The 17,066-nt window shown below is 40.6% G+C and overlaps 1 protein-coding gene across 1 annotated transcript in view; it reads right to left on the bottom strand.

Moving 5' to 3' along the window:
- Positions 1-17,066, bottom strand: part of LOC124722708 (calcium/calmodulin-dependent protein kinase type 1-like) — a 649,848-nt gene that overhangs the window by 32,420 nt on the left and 600,362 nt on the right. The window contains exon 7 of the mRNA XM_047247845.1: positions 2,508-2,634. Coding sequence (XP_047103801.1) covers positions 2,508-2,634 — 127 coding nt within the window. The remainder of the gene's footprint in view (positions 1-2,507; positions 2,635-17,066) is intronic.

Below are 17,066 nucleotides of genomic sequence, written 5' to 3'. Positions count from 1 at the left end.
ACAACTGATGATTAAAAAAACAATACACTACTTATTAACATTGCAGTATTATATTACATTTGATAAATTGCTTTATATTACAGAATGGGTCTGCAAATAACCAGTTATGCAGTGTTTGTTTGAACATATGTTCTGCTACATCTTTTACAGTTTGTGAAAGCTTGTTTAATAATTTGTATTCCAGCAGTTTGTAACTGTTAATTGATCTTTAGAGTGTGTGGTAGAGTGTGTGGTATGGAGTATAAATGAATCTATTGCTTCTTTATACAATTTAAAACATAGTGTGTATACATAAGTTTATTACTGGCGTGAGTTTTTCTTCACAAAACAGTGTGCCTTATATGAAGAACCAATGAGTGCCAAAATTGCTTTCTTCTGCAATATTAAGATGTTTTGCACACAACTAGAGTTTCTCCATAAAACTATACCATATGATAATGTACTATGGAAAAATGAAAAATAGGATGTTCTAGCACATATTTCAGGTACATAATCCATAAATTACCTTAACAAATAAAGGCTCTAGACAACTTACAACTAGTATATTTTATATGTTGACCTCGAGATAATTTATCATCTACATATACCTCCAAGAACTTAACATAACCTGGTTCGTCTGATGGAAACTTGTCTTTTAGACTAAAAACTGTCTACTGAGTCTTATTTTTGTTCAGTGAGAATCTATTTTCTTTATTAAAAAAAAGAAAGGAGATTAGTGTTTAAAGGCCCATCAACATTGATGTCATTAAAGGCTGAGCACAAGTTCATGTCAAAGAAGGACAAGGAGGATTGTTTATACCAAAACATATCCGAACAACTGTCTTTGCAACAAGAGTTTTAAGGCTTTTGAAATCATCGCTACTGTGAAGGGAAGTTTTATCATTTACATATAGTTCTCTACTGGATTTAATAAATGATGGCAGGTCATTAATTATTAAGAACAAGGAAGGCTCCAGTACTATGGAAATTAATGCACAACTTGTTTCCCTTTTAGTATATTGGAACTACCACAGGCAGTTTAAGCTCATCAGGAAAATATCCTTAAGATGTAAACTTGTTTATAGAATATGTTACGGGATAAAAAAGCATGGGTGTCCCCACAAACAGCAGCACAATCACCACCAATTCTAGGAATCTGAATAGTTTCCTGTGAAAATTGTAGAAAAAAAATGTATTGATTGCTGAAGTCACAATATTTCCCATTAGGTTCATCAGTATTAAAGCTAATGTTCAGCAGTCACTGATAATCTTTGCTAGAAATGTGTGATAATTCTGTAATGAATAACAAGCCTGTGTGCAGATTCCAGAAGTGAACAAGTGCCCCCTCGTCACCCCTTCCCCTTTCAGACACTTAAGCATGCAATACAGGTTGGTTGGTTTTGAGGAAGGAGACCAGACAGCGAGGTCATCGGTCTCATCGGGTTAGGGAAGGACGGGGAAGGAAGTCGGCCGTGCCCTTTGAAATGAACCATCCCGGCATTTGCCTGGAGCGATTTAGGGAAATCACGGAAAACCTAAATCAGGATGGCCGGACGCGGGATTGAACCGTCGTCTCCCCGAATGCGAGTCCACATATGCAATACAATCTATTGCTTTCTGCAGTAGGTTGCAACATCAGTTGCATATATATCTACATATGGTGAGGACATCAGTTGCCCAAGTAATACACTGAAATTGTGTAAGTCATCTAAAAGTCAACTGAAGAGAGAACTTCAGATGCTAACAAACAAGTAAGTCATTTGCAGTACACAGAATGGCCTACTCCATCCCATGTATCTTGTAATGATTAACTTATTCAAGGAAAATAACAAGTATCTACATAAGTGCATGAAATATGAGATGTAAATGTTGATATGATCTGTTCCATTGTGAACAACATATTAACTATGATGAAACACAATAAATTGAGGAAAATTATTACAATGTAAATGTGTTCTTTTAAAGTACATAATATTGGTGCACCACAAGATTCGGATCAATCATTATCCATCTGAATCCAAGTAGCGAAACACTTTTTTTTTTTTTTTTTTTTTTTTTTTTTTTAAGAAAGGTGAAGATCCACACATTGGCTAGTAGAATGTTCCTCATCTATATTTTAGTACCAATGTGTGTGTGTGAAGCCCCTTTCCTTTGTATGTCAGTGTCACTAAGAGATGATTTGAATCAGAGTGGAGATGTAATCCTAAATACATGATGTGGTTAACAAATTGTAGAAGTAGCTTTGTTGCAGGTCAGAGCTTTCATGAATTCCTTTGTACAAAAGCTTTAAACGTCAAGCCAGTCAAGCAAGACACCCTTGCCTCACAACCAAATAGCTCAAATATCACACTATCAGTTTCATTTTTGTATGTTACATTCAAAGGGCTTTTTCAAAAGACACAAAGAAGTAAAACGTGTTAACCTAAGTTACTTTACAAGACAAACATCTCTCTGCTGGCAACATGAAGTGATTAAGAATTTTAATGAAATATAATTGCATCATACAAAAGTTTTAAATTTACACTTACCATGGGTGTTTGAGAGCTTGCCGACATGTATATCGTTTTTCAACATCCACGCACATTAACTGCCTAATGAAATCTTTTGCTGAATCACTTATGTCATCCCAGTATGGAGAATCAAACTCAAATTCACCTGTAAAGAATAGTATTTCCTGTAAGCAATGTCATTAAAGATTCCTGTTATGTTACTGATCATCATTTTGTTGGTATTAAGCTGTGGTCTTGATTAAGGAACCCACCAGTTTTCACTACAAGTGACAACAGGGAAACTGAAAATATGAATGAGAATTGCCAGTTGGCAGTTTTTAACATCTTATATAATAATAATGGCTGTTCATATAATCACATATTTATGCAGAACCTGAATTGAAACACTAATGTCAGCCTCCAGTGTGAGAAGCAGCATATAAAAGTCAAATTCTGCCACAATATTTTCAAGAAGTTCAGCTCAATCGCATCTCTGGCAGTCACATGGTGAGTGCTACAACAAACACATGTGGCACAACTGCTCAGACCAAGACACTGAGTACTCTTCCCGTAACTAGAACAGGCAACTGAACAACAGGGCCCAGCATCATGGGGAAACAATACAGCCATACATAAAAAAATGTTTTGGCCCTATGCCACACCATAAATTCAAATATGACAGACGCCAACAAAATCTGACGGTTGACATGTCACAGAAGACATGTACCATGCTCTTCCAGTGAAAGATTTCACATTGGTAGAGGAATTAATCAAGTGGTGCCAGAAAATCAAGGAAACACAGAAGAAGAGAGTTGAATGAAAGAGGTATAACCAATTGCTGAATGCAGAAAGACCACCATGAGGTCATCTCTCTCATATGGCAGATGGTAAGAGACAAGAAATAGTAATATACAGCAGCCAGAAATGCCAGCCCAAGTACACAAGAGACATCAGCCATGAATGGCATCCCCATATGTCAAAAGATAATAGAAAATGTTGAAGAAGAGGTGTATTGATCTTTGACATCAATGTACATATACATCTACAATATGTGACAAAAGTATGCGGACACCTGGCTGAAAATGACTTACAAGTTCGTGGCACCCTCCATCAGTAATGCTGGAATTCAATATGGTGTTGGTCCACCCTTGGCCTTGACAACAGCTTCCACTCTTGCAGGCATATGTTCAATCACGTGCTGGAAGGTTTCTTGGGGAATAGAAGCCCATTCTTCACGGAGTGCTGCACTGAGGAGAGGTATCGATGTTGGTCGGTGAGGCCTGGCACGAAGTCAGCGCTCCCAAACATCCCAAAGGTGTTCTATAGGATTCAGGTCAAGACTCTATCCAGGCTAGTCCATTACAGGGATGTTATTGTCATGTAACCATTCCGCCACAGGCCGTGCATTATGAAGAGGTGCTCGATGGCGTTCAAAGCTGCTGTCACCATCTCCGAATTGCTCTTCAACAGTGGGAAGCAAGAAAGTGCTTAAAACATCACTGTAGGCCTGTGCTGTGATAGTGCCACGCAAAACAACAAGGGGTGCCAGCCCCATCCATGAAAAACATGACCACACCATAACACCACAGCCTCCGAATTTTACTGTTGGCACTACACACAGTGGCAGATGATGTTTACCGGGCATTAGCCTTACACACACCCTGTCATTGGGTGTACCATGATTTGTCACTCCACACAACGTTTTTCCACTGGTCAGTCATCCAATGTTTATGCTCCTTACACCAAGCGAGGTGTCCTTTGGCATTTACCGGTGTGATGTGTGGCTTATGAGCAGCTGTTCGACCATGAAATCCAAGTTTTCTCACCTTCTGCCTAACTGTCATAGTACCTGCAGTGGACCCTGATGCAGTTTGGAATTCATGTGTGATGGTCTAGATAGATGTATGCCTATTACACACTGCGACCCTCTTCAAGTGTCGGCGGTCTCTGTCAGCCAGCAGACGATGTTGGCCTGTACACTTTTGTGCTATACATGTCCCTTCGTTTTTTCACTTCACTATCACATCAGAAACAGTAGACCTAAGGGTGTTTAGGAGTGTGGAAACCTCGCATACAAGTGTATGACATAAGTGACACACAATTACCTGATCATGTTCGAAGACCGTGAGTTCCTTGGAGTGCCCCATTCTGTTCTCACAGAATGTCTAATGACTACTGAAGTTGCTGTTATGGAGTACCTGGCAGTAGGTGGCAGCACAATGCACCTAATATGAAAAACATATGTTTTTGGGGGTGTCCGGATACTTTTGATCACATAGTGTATGTACATACTCCACAAGCCACTGTATGGTGTGTGGTGGAGGAAACTCCATACCACTACTAGTCGTTTCCTTTCCTGTTCCACTTGCAAATAGAACGAGTGAAAAATTACTATCTACATGCCTCCATAAGAGCCCTAATTTCTCTTTTCTTTTCTTCATGGCCCTTAATGACATGTACAATGGTGGCCGAAGGGTCACTCTGCAGTCAGCTTCAAATAACATTTCTCTAAATTTTCTCAATAGTGTTTCCTCAAAAAGAGTGTTGCTTTCCTTCTAGGGATTCCCATTTGAGCTGCTGAAGCATCTCTGTATCACTTGTGTGTTTGTATCATCACTGATGGCCACCCTACCTGGGCGCTAGTCAAATCAGGAACTTTGTAATATTGGATGCTTAACATTGTCAGATAAAGAAGATTATGTTTTGTGATACTAAAGCAATTGTGCTGAAGGTCAAAAATGGAAAATATGTCCAGCTGACAGGTGCATGTATTGCACAAATAACTCTCAGCCTTCCAAATTTGTTGCTTTAGGGGAACATAGTCATGATGTTATTCTTGGATGGAATTGCAGGCATCATAAGCAGTCATAGACTGTGGAAGATAAGAGCTAGATATTGATGAAGCTATTCCAACAAGCACACACACAATGAAGATTGCTCTGGATGGTTGTTTATCACTGGAGACTGTGTTATTTTGCAGTAGTAAATAACACCGGCTTTTGTCATCCTTTGAGATACTCAGTTAAACTGCAAAGCTTTTGTCAATTGCAAAAGGCTGTTCAGGCTCACAAAAGGAATATGCACGGCAGTGACTTTCAGAAGCATTGAAGGTAGTCACTGGGAAATCTGGATCACTGTCATGAGCAGTCAAAACTTTGCCCTAAAGGGACGTGTGTAGAGACTACGGAACTAGTCCAGGAAGGGTAGTTTGGTGTCACCGACAAAGAATCATGCTCCACAACTACAATGTAGGGGAAGAAGCTACTACTCAGCTGCCAATAGGATCTAGCCTGGCCAAGGAACCATATCAGTCAGTGGTAGCCATTCTGTGTCAATTTTTCATATGCTTTCATATCGATAGTGGATAGTGGAGAAAACACAGACCAAGAGTCCCATGATAGAACACCGTATCAACACTGGGGATCATCCACCAATTAGCCAGCACTCATAGGATACCACCAACTGAACAACAGATGATCCGGGAGGAAGTGCTGCAAGATAACATCTTTCAACCTTCAGAGCACCTTCCTGTGATCCTTGTGAAGAAGAGGAATGGCACATGGCATTTCTGCATTGACTACCAATGACTCAATAAAATCAAGAAGAAAGATGCCCATCCACTGGCATGCTCTGATTACACCCTAGGTAACTTGAAAGGTGCAAAGTATTACTCCACTAAGGACATGGTGACAGGTTACTGGCAAATTGAGATGGTAAGGCTTACTGGGTAAAGACTGCCTTCAGAACTCCTGAAGGCCTCTATGAGTTTAACATTATGCTGTTTGGACTATGTAATGGTCCATCCACCTTTGAATGCATGATGGAAACCGGCTTTGATACCTTTAATGGGTGGAGTGTTTTGCTGTTTGGAATACAGTATTTTTTAAGATGTTTGAAAAATATCTAAGCCATCTGATAACTGTGTTGAAGTGTCTTCAGACTGCTGGTCTCTGCCTGAATCTGTAAAAGTGCCTCTTCATTGCCCAACAGATAAAAATCTTGGGGTACCTACTAAATGGTGGTGGAACCAATCCTGATCCAGAGAAAGAAAATAAGAACCTTCACAAATTTTCTGACTTGGCACATTCATGACATGAGAAGTTTTCTTGGAATGTGCTCATACTATCATCAATTACCAAGGCATGTCTATTACAAGAAGTATTGCATGAGGGGGGTGGGGGTTCAAAATTTTCCTGTAATGAGAAGTAAGAAAGATCTTTTCTGGTGCTTAAGGAGGTGCTAACATCATCTCCAATCCTAGGATTGTGTGTTGAGAATGTCAAGGCAGAACATCACATGGATGGTAATGGTTTTGAAATGGGGGCTGTTCTAACACAAATTCAGGAAGGTGCTGAAGATGAAATGTTACCAGAGATTACCTGCTCTACAATTGAGAAAGAGTGCCTTGCAGTGTTTGGCCCATCAACAATTTCTGGCCACATTTATTTGACAAACCATACATCACTATGACACACCACCATCCTCTCCTGGCTGACTAGACTGAAGGGTCCATTGGTTGACTGGCAAGATGGGCACTTTGGCTTCAGGAGTGTGACATGTCTGTGGTATACAAAAGTGGACACAAACACAAGGACACCAACTGCCTTTCAAGGAATCCTTTGGTGGAACACAGTAATGTGGATGAAATCTCATCCATCGCTGCATTAAATCACACTGCTGCTGAACAGCTTACACAAGGAGAATTCCAATTAATAAACAGGGGGCCTGTGATACAATGGGGCATAAATGGTCTCCAACCTCTAGGCACCTGTTATTCATCAAGACTCTAAACAGAATCATCTTTGAGTATCATCTCTACCAATATGTTAGACATTATGTGAGCCACTGTAGGATATGCAAATGATGGAAGCACATGCCGCAGTTACGTCCAGAGCACCTGGTACCAGTATCACCTGCAGCAGCACCATTCTACCAAATTGGTATTGACCTCCCAGGGAGATTCCCAGAGCCAACAAATGGGAATTGGTAGATAATAGGCTGCACTGACTACTTCAAACTGCTATGCTGTTACTAAAGCTGTTCTGACTGCTGTAGCTATGGAAATTGCAAAGTTACATGTAGAAGACATTATTTCGAAGTGTCGAATGCCTTGAGTGATACCAATTGTAGAAAAGTTTTCCAGTAAAAACTAGTATCAGAGTTAATTTCATGTTTAGACATCACTCACAGGATGACGGCTGGCTATCACACACAGATGAATGGCCTCAAAGAACACATTAATAAGACCCTAGCAGATACACTCTTGATGTATGTTGACAATGACCAGAGGAATCAATATACAATACTACCCACTCAGACATTTGCAAAGCAAAGTACTACAGGCTTCACACCATTCTTTCTGGTCCATAGTGATGAGCCTGAAACGACAATGGATGCACTTTCCCACTTCAACTGAGGATGACTACATGACACACCTCATCACTAGTTCCAAAGAAGCAAGACAACTAGCTCACTATATACTAAGATGCCTTGCAGTGTTTGGCCCATCAACAATTTCTGGCCACATTTATTTGACAAACCATACATCACTGTGACACACCACCATCCTCTCCTGGCTGCACAAACAGTGCCCGAACTCTTACGGGAATTGGCAACACGCCGTGAGTAATGAGTATAACAGGCGGGGACGCTACAAATGTAGTGTGGGACAATACGTTGAGAATGTGGGTTTCCACGAAGGCATGCCAGAGATAAATCCCTGAAGTCGCGCTATCCTCTGTGTCCTCAGATGGATAGAGCGTCTTCCATGTAAGCAGGAGATCCCGGGTTCGAGTCCCGGTCGGGGCACACATTTTCATCTGTCCCCGTTGACATATGCCAACGCCTGAAAGCAACTGAGGGTGTTCATTTCATTGTAATTTCATTCTAATGAGCTGAATGGTCACTGATGGTATCTGTCCGAAAGAACAGATATCGTCGGTGTCCCGGTCGGGGCACACATTTTCATCTGTCCCCGTTGACATATATCAACACCTGTAAGCAGCTAAGGGTGTTCATTTCATTGTAACTAGCTCACTTATGGGCCCTGAACATCCAGGAGATTGACAAGGAGCAGTACAATACCAAGCAATGACCAGTGAGATACAGCCAAGAAGGCCTGTTTTGGATTTTTATGCCTGTGCAGAAAGTATGACTATGAAAAAAATTACTAAGGTGCTACTTTGGACCGTATCATATCCTTTGTCACTCGTCAGACATGACATAGGAAGTCGAGGATTATCATCAGTCATCAAGAAGAGAAAATTGAAGAGACACCATCTATGTACTTGATATGAAACCCTACTACTACAGGTTAGAGGCACAGGCTGGCTTTGGGAAAGTGAAAGAAACTGAAGGCCCACTCAACTATTGCAAAGCTTTGATGAGAGGGTCTACCTTAAATGCTCAACACAATGACGAGGTTATAGCAACATGACCAAAATGTGAAGATCCACCAGTGCCACCATAGAGAGGACCACTGAGAAGATCTAGGTCCAGCATGCTGTAGTCAGCTTCAATAAGATTTTCTGAAACAGCAGTTTACTGTTTACTGTTTGTCTACAAGAGGGAGCAATGCTGTGAGATATGTCACACAAAGTGTGGCATACTGGTTAGCGTCATGCTATTTGGTTGCCATGCTGTGGGTCACTAGTTCAAACCTGATCACCAGCAATTGTTCATTATTTAGTCTTTACTGTTTTTGGAATGATCATGAAATACCATATGTTTGTATGTTATGGAATATTCAATGTTTGTATAAACAAGTGCATTCTTTGTTCAGGAGAGCAGTTCTGTTCTGGATGTATGTTGGAGGCAGTAATAAACACACTTTTAGTACTAAGTGTTGCACTTCACTGATGACCCTGCATTTGGATTTTGACTTGATTGTGGTTTCCATGTGAACGTGTTATTAAAGCCTCCACTCACCCACATTTCTTCTAGACACCTTTTGTTCTATTCACTTTGAGAGACACAGTTAAATCTAACAGAGATTTACTCCAAGAAATAGCTGTAATAACACCTATCTCAGCAAGCAGTGTGTGAAAACACTAATGGTATCTGTTAATGGTCATCTTGTAAACACCATGAGCTGCATCTAAAACTTTTAATAGCCAAACTGGTATTAGGGTGTAGAACCCATCATCAGTGGCCTCTCACGGTACACAGGTTTTAGTGTATATTACCACTGTCAGATCTTAAATGGTAACATTTCTTTGTCTCATTGCACACAAATTTGTGCTTTCAACATTGCAGAACAGTCAGTAATCATGATCATCTAATATATAAGAAACTATCAGCCTCGATTGCAGTAGTAATGAAACCAACCTTTACCTAGGTTTCAGCCCAAATAATTGAGCCTTCTTCAGAAGATATACCTGAATCCATAATTTGTCTAAGAGGGCACGGTCTAGAAATAAAACTAAAACAGCCTGAATAGGCATAGTCACATTTTCAAAATGCGGTACATAAGTACTGCATCAACACCAAGATGTAACTTAAGCTCTGGCATGTGCCTCGTCTCCATGGACACTGTGTGGTGGGCCTCGGGAGCTCACATGAAACTAAGTAGGACTAGATAACGCACTGCAAATCAACATGGTGGGGAACATCACGCATGTCTGAGACCATGGTGATGAAGTGGCGTTGTTCGTTCACTCACACATTATTTTTAGTAATAAGATAAAATATTAATCTTGATAATAATCTTCATTCAGTGCATGTCAGCAATAAGAAGTATATCTACATCTACTGATAAAAACACCTACTCGACCATCTGTGTACAGGTTAACCGAGATTATTTCATTATGGCGTTTACATACTACTGTTTGTCTGTTTTATGTCCTATGTCATCTTTCATTATAACGATGGGTGCATTATGCAGCATTTATTGTGAGGCCCACAGCACTGCGTCCATGGAGATGAGGTGCATGCCAGAGCTTAAGTTAAGTCTCGGTGTTGTCGTAGTACTTATGTACCGCATTTTTAAAATGTGACTACACCTATTCAGGCTGTTTTAGTTTTATTTCTAGACCATGCCCTCTTAGACAAATTATAGATTCAGGTATATCTTCTGAAGAAGACTTAATAATCTGGGCTGAAACCTAAGTAAAGTTTGGTTTCATTACCCCAATCGAGGCTGATAGTTTCTTATATAGCACACAAATTTCATATAATTTAAACATGGAACAGGCAGTTCCACATTTGCATGACATGACAGCTGGATCCAAAGTGACCATCAAATGTCACTGTTTGAGATCTGACAACAGTAATGTACACAACAACCTGCATACTGTGAGAAGCCACCAATAATGGGTTCTACATCTACATACATCCTCTGCTAGCCACTGTATGGTGCATGGTGGAGGTTACCTTATACTGTTACTAGTCATTTCCTTTTCTGTTCCACTCGCAATCTGAATGAATGAAAAAAACAACCATCTGTATGCTTCCGTATGACACAGAAATTATGATAAGAGAAATCAGGATGATTTACATTGCCACCAGTAGAATTGTGCTGCAGTCGGAATCAAATGTCAGTTCTATAACTTTTCTCCATAGTGTTTTGGAGAAAGAATATTGTCTTCCCGGCAGGGATTCCCATTTGAATTCACAAAGCATCTCCATAATACTTACTTTTTGACTGAACCTACTGGTAACAAATCTAGCAGCATGCCTTTGAATTGCTTCAATGTCTTTCTGACCTAGTGAGGATTCTCTCCTGGGCTCCTCATGACCATATCCGTAGGACCCCAGTTGACTAGAAAACTGTGGCCTGGTCAGATGAGTCCTGATTTCACTTGGTAAGAGTTGATGATAGAGTTTGACTGTGGCACAGACCCTGTAAAGCCATGGATCCATGTCAACAAGGCACTGTGTAAGCTGCTGGTGGTTCCATAATGGTGTTGACTGTGTTTACATGAAATGGACTGGATCCTCTGGTCCCACTGAACTGATTGTTGACTGGAAATTGTTATGTTCAGGCACTTTGAGACCATTTGCAGCCTTTCATGACCTTCATCTTCCCAAATAATGTTCCAAATTTTATGGATGGCAATGCGACATGTCATCAGGCCACAACTGTTCGCAATTAGTTTGGACATTCTGGACAATTTGAGTGAATGGTTTGGCCAGCAAGATTGCCCTCCATGAATCCCATCAAAAATTTAGGGAACATAATCAAGAGGTCAATTCATGCACAAAATCTTGCACCTGCAACACTTTTGCAATTATCGACAGCTATAGAGGCAACAGGCTCAGTATTTCTGCAGTTGAAGATGAAATTAAAATAGCTGAAGAGGAAATTAAAACACACAAAAGTAAAAAACAAGATCTTAATGGCTCAGAGAGGGAACAAAATAGATGTAAAGTATACCCACTTACTATCCTGCGGTCAACATTTGGAGCATTAGGAACAAGCTGTTAGAGCTGGAGCATTAGGAACAAGCTGTTAGAGCTGGAACATTTTTGTAAAATAAAAAAAATGTGATGTACTGTGTGTCTCAGAACGTTGGCTTACAGAATATGAAGTAGATTTGTTCATACCTAACGAGTACATTCTGGCAGGTATAATGTGTAGAAACAAGAGAAAAAACGGAGGGGCCATAATATTTATCAGACAATGTATACAATTCTCTAAAATAGGATAGGCCAAAATATTGTAAGTGTTCATTTGTATAGATCTCCAAATGATGATGTTAACTCATTTTTTGAGAAATTTGAATAGATGACGAGAAAAATCTTAAAACTCAAAACAAATGTAGCAATATGTGGTGATTTCAACATTGACTTGCTAGACACAGAGGAACTCAACACAAAAACATTCTTAAACCTACTCAAATTATTGAATCTATATTATACTAACAACAGCCTGACAGATAGAAATGCCTGTCTGGACAATATTATAGGTAATTTTTCAAGAGACCTATAAAGTGTAAGCATTGCAGATGAATGTTTTGCAGATCATGGTCCTCTGCTCCTAACATACCAGTAATACACAGTCAGATAACAATATAAGGTTGCAAATAAGAAGCCAAGCATGACATGGGTTAGAGGTCAGAAAAAGGAATATGTTAAGTTATTCACAGACTCTCTCAGAAAGGTAAACTGGGACTTTGTTTATGAATATGACACAGACCAATCAACTGTTGAAACTTTATTTAATAATTTACTTAAGACATATGCAGACTTATGGTACCCTTGCTCACCAATGAAAAGAAACAGTACTAAACCAAACAGAAAAGGTAAAAAGCTTAAATGGTACACTGATGACCTTGCTAGTATCTAGGAAGAGATGCTTTCGCTGTACAAAACACATAGAAACAATGGTAAATGTGGGACAGAACAAAATGATACTTATTATAAAGACTACCTGAAATGTAAAAAAACATTACGAAGCCAAAAAAAAAAACTGCCTATGAAAATTACATAAAAGGAGCCCAAAACAAATGCAAGGCTGCTTGGGATATTATAAAACAAGAACATACTTCTACCCAAACACAAGATGTTCTACTTGAGCCAGAAGAGCTCAATAAATATTTTACAACTACAGTAAATGAATTAAAATCAAAAATTAAACAGTCAGACATACCAGCAATTGATATACTTGCTGATCAGCCACCTAAAAGGGCATGAGTTTCACTGGGACCCTGTCACACCCACAGATATAATAAATATTGTTAGAAAATTTTCAAACTCGAAAAGTGTGGACTGCAACTGATTATCCAGCTACATAATAAAAAGGACACTACACCTCATTTGCAATCCACTTGGTTTTATTATGAATAAATGCTTAAAAGTTGGAGTTTTCTCTGAACAGCTCAAAATCTCCAAAGTTATACCCATATACAAAAAGGGGGAAAAACACCTCCCTGAAAACTATAGACCAGTGTCTATTGTACCAATCTTTTCCAAAATATTTGAGGCATTTTTCCACAAACTGTTAAGCAACTATTTTGAAAAGTATGACGTTCTCTGTAATAGACAGCACTGTTTTCGACTATGGAAAAATACCACCTCTGCAGTCCTTGAAATAGTTAATCAGGCATTAACTGCATTTGAAAATAAACAAAGTCTCACATCAACTTTGTGATCTGTGTAAGGCGTTTGATTGAATCCCCTCTGACATCCTACTAGCAAACTAAAGTATTATGGTATAAATAATACAGAGTTAGAAATAATCAACTCTTATCTGAATAACAGGAGACAATCTGCATCAATTCAAAATACACTCCTGGAAATGGAAAAAAGAACACATTGACACCGGTGTGTCAGACCCACCATACTTGCTCCGGACACTGCGAGAGGGCTGTACAAGCAATGATCACACGCACGGCACAGCGTACACACCAGGAACCGCGGTGTTGGCCGTCGAATGGCGCTAGCTGCGCAGCATTTGTGCACCACCGCCGTCAGTGTCAGCCAGTTTGCCGTGGCATACGGAGCTCCATCGCAGTCTTTAACACTGGTAGCATGCCGCGACAGCGTGGACGTGAACCGTATGTGCAGTTGACAGACTTTGAGCGAGGGCGTATAGTGGGCATGCAGGAGGCCGGGTAGACGTACCGCCGAATTGCTCAACACGTGGGGCGTGAGGTCTCCACAGTACATCGATGTTGTCGCCAGTGGTCGGCGGAAGGTGCACGTGCCCGTCGACCTGGGACCGGACCGCAGCGACGCACGGATGCACGCCAAGACCGTAGGATCCTACGCAGTGCCGTAGGGGACCGCACCGCCACTTCCCAGCAAATTAGGGACACTGTTGCTCCTGGGGTATCGGCGAGGACCATTCGCAACCGTCTCCATGAAGCTGGGCTACGGTCCCGCACACCGTTAGGCCGTCTTCCGCTCACGCCCCAACATCGTGCAGCCCGCCTCCAGTGGTGTCGCGACAGGCGTGAATGGAGGGACGAATGGAGACGTGTCGTCTTCAGCGATGAGAGTCGCTTCTGCCTTGGTGCCAATGATGGTCGTATGCGTGTTTGGCGCCGTGCAGGTGAGCGCCACAATCAGGACTGCATACGACCGAGGCACACAGGGCCAACACCCGGCATCATGGTGTGGGGAGCGATCTCCTACACTGGCCATACACCACTGGTGATCGTCGAGGGGACACTGAATAGTGCACGGTACATCCAAACCGTCATCGAACCCATCGTTCTACCATTCCTAGACCGGCAAGGGAACTTGCTGTTCCAACAGGACAATGCACGTCCGCATGTATCCCGTGCCACCCAACGTGCTCTAGAAGGTGTAAGGCAACTACCCTGGCCAGCAAGATCTCCGGATCTGTCCCCCATTGAGCATGTTTGGGACTGGATAAAGCGTCGTCTCACGCGGTCTGCACGTCCAGCACGAACGCTGGTCCAACTGAGGCGCCAGGTGGAAATGGCATGGCAAGCCGTTCCACAGGACTACATCCAGCATCTCTACGATCGTCTCCATGGGAGAATAGCAGCCTGCATTGCTGCGAAAGGTGGATATACACTGTACTAGTGCCGACATTGTGCATGCTCTGTTGCCTGTGCCTGTGGTTCTGTCAGTGTGATCATGTGATGTATCTGACCCCAGGAATGTGTCAATAAAGTTTCCCCTTCCTGGGACAATGAATTCACGGTGTTCTTATTTCAATTTCCAGGAGTGTAGATACTCTTCTATGAATAGTGTCACATCTGGTGTACCTCAGGACTCTGTCCTTGGTCCTTTCTTATTCATTGTTGCAATTAATGATTTGCCATCTTATTTTGGGCCTGAGTCAGTTATCTGCTATGCGGATGACACAACCTTGATCAGCACAGATTGAGAAGCTACACTAGAAGTCACAGGACACTCTCACCTTAACATTACTTTTGTTCTCGGCTAACAAACTTCTATGTAATCCAGAGAAAACTCAGCATCTGTGGTTGTGACTGGCTAAAGAGGTAGAAGCAAAATCTGTAAAACTGTTTGGAATACACATTGATTCCAAACTCAGAATCAAATGTCAGTTCTATAACTTTTCTCCATAGTGTTTTGGAGAAAGAATATTGTCTTCCCAGCAGGGATTCCCATTTGAATTCACAAAGCATCTCCATAATACTTACTTTTTGACTGAACATACTGGTAACTTAACTGGCAACCCACATCAACCAGGTCTGTAAAAGTTATGAAGGGTGTCCTATCTCACCTGGAAACCTTCTCATCTAGTGAGTAACAAATATCTCAGAACAGCTTACTTTGGACTTTTTCAGTCTCATATATCTAATGGGCTATTACTATGGGGCCACTCATGTCATGTCAGTGATGTACTACTGATGCAGAAAAAGGTGCTACGAATAATGTGCAAGGGAACACTGCTGTCCCTTATTCATCAAAATGAAAATAATGACAGTGATAAATCTTTATATTTATGCATCAATGATATATGCCAAACAGCAATGAACAGAATTGAACACCAGAGAGAAACAAAGAGAATATTGACATTCCTAGACATGGGCTGACAAAAACAGACAACTCTCACAAAGTGAACTGTTTGGAATTATTTAACAAATTACCACATACTGCACTCAATACACCTTTCAATAATTTTAAAAGTAAACTGCATAAACAGTTAATAGACAATCCATACTAAAGTCTTAGAGAATTCTTGGATACTTGCAACATCGAAATTGAGCTTTAAGTCTATGATTGCAATACTGTACGACTGATTGATGTAGCATAAATAATTTGTACTTTTAATGTGAACACTAACTAACATAGTAACTTTATATGTATCTTGATGTCATTAAAAAGCCTATTTCGCTACATGTTCTCAATGTCAATTAAAGAATCTGACTACGCCAGGCAAAAAGGAGGGCCGACATGATATTAGGAGTTATGAATGACTTTTATCACCACAGTGTACAGCAGTTGGGTCCAGTGTGACCAATGTGTCTGTTTAAGGTTTGACAGCAGTAATTTACAAAACCAATGAACTGTGAATGCCACTGATGATGGATTCTACACCCAAACACTGATTTGGCTATTCAACTTTTTAAAGTTTTTTTCCTGGTGTTTACAAAATGCCCTTTAACAAATGTTTACAAGCTGGAGACAACCAAGTATTCAAGGTTTTTGCTAATGGCAGTACATGAATCTGAAGTGATTTGAAGGCAACTATCAATGCACAATCATAAATTCATCTGAAACCAATCCAGCTTCCTGAAGCAGTAATGGCGAGACTGGCTGGGAGTCAGTACTTTTCCAAAATAGACCTTGTGTAACCATACTTGCAGTTGCTACTAGATGCACAAATGTAACACTTATTAGTAGTGAACATACCCTTTGCTATGTATCGGTATAATCACTTACCTTTTGGCACACACTTTGCACTGGCCATATTCAAATATTATTCTGAGCAGTTGATACAGCTTATGCCTAAAATTGCACTAATTACATACACAATATTTTTGGAACAGATGTAACATGGAAACAGCACATGCAAAACTTTCAGATGCTCTTCACCTGTTTTTTTAAATTTTTTAAAATTTTTTATATGGTTATGTTGTTGGCTCAACAAGCATAGTAATGGTAGTCTCAAGTCTATGTCAGACCACCTGGAAGCAATCATCAAATTATCAGTGT

Source organism: Schistocerca piceifrons, chromosome X (genome assembly GCF_021461385.2).
Source record: "Schistocerca piceifrons isolate TAMUIC-IGC-003096 chromosome X, iqSchPice1.1, whole genome shotgun sequence".
Lineage (NCBI taxonomy): Eukaryota > Metazoa > Arthropoda > Insecta > Orthoptera > Acrididae > Schistocerca > Schistocerca piceifrons.
Note: the sequence above shows the minus strand (reverse complement) of the source record. Positions and strands in the feature narration are given on the sequence as shown.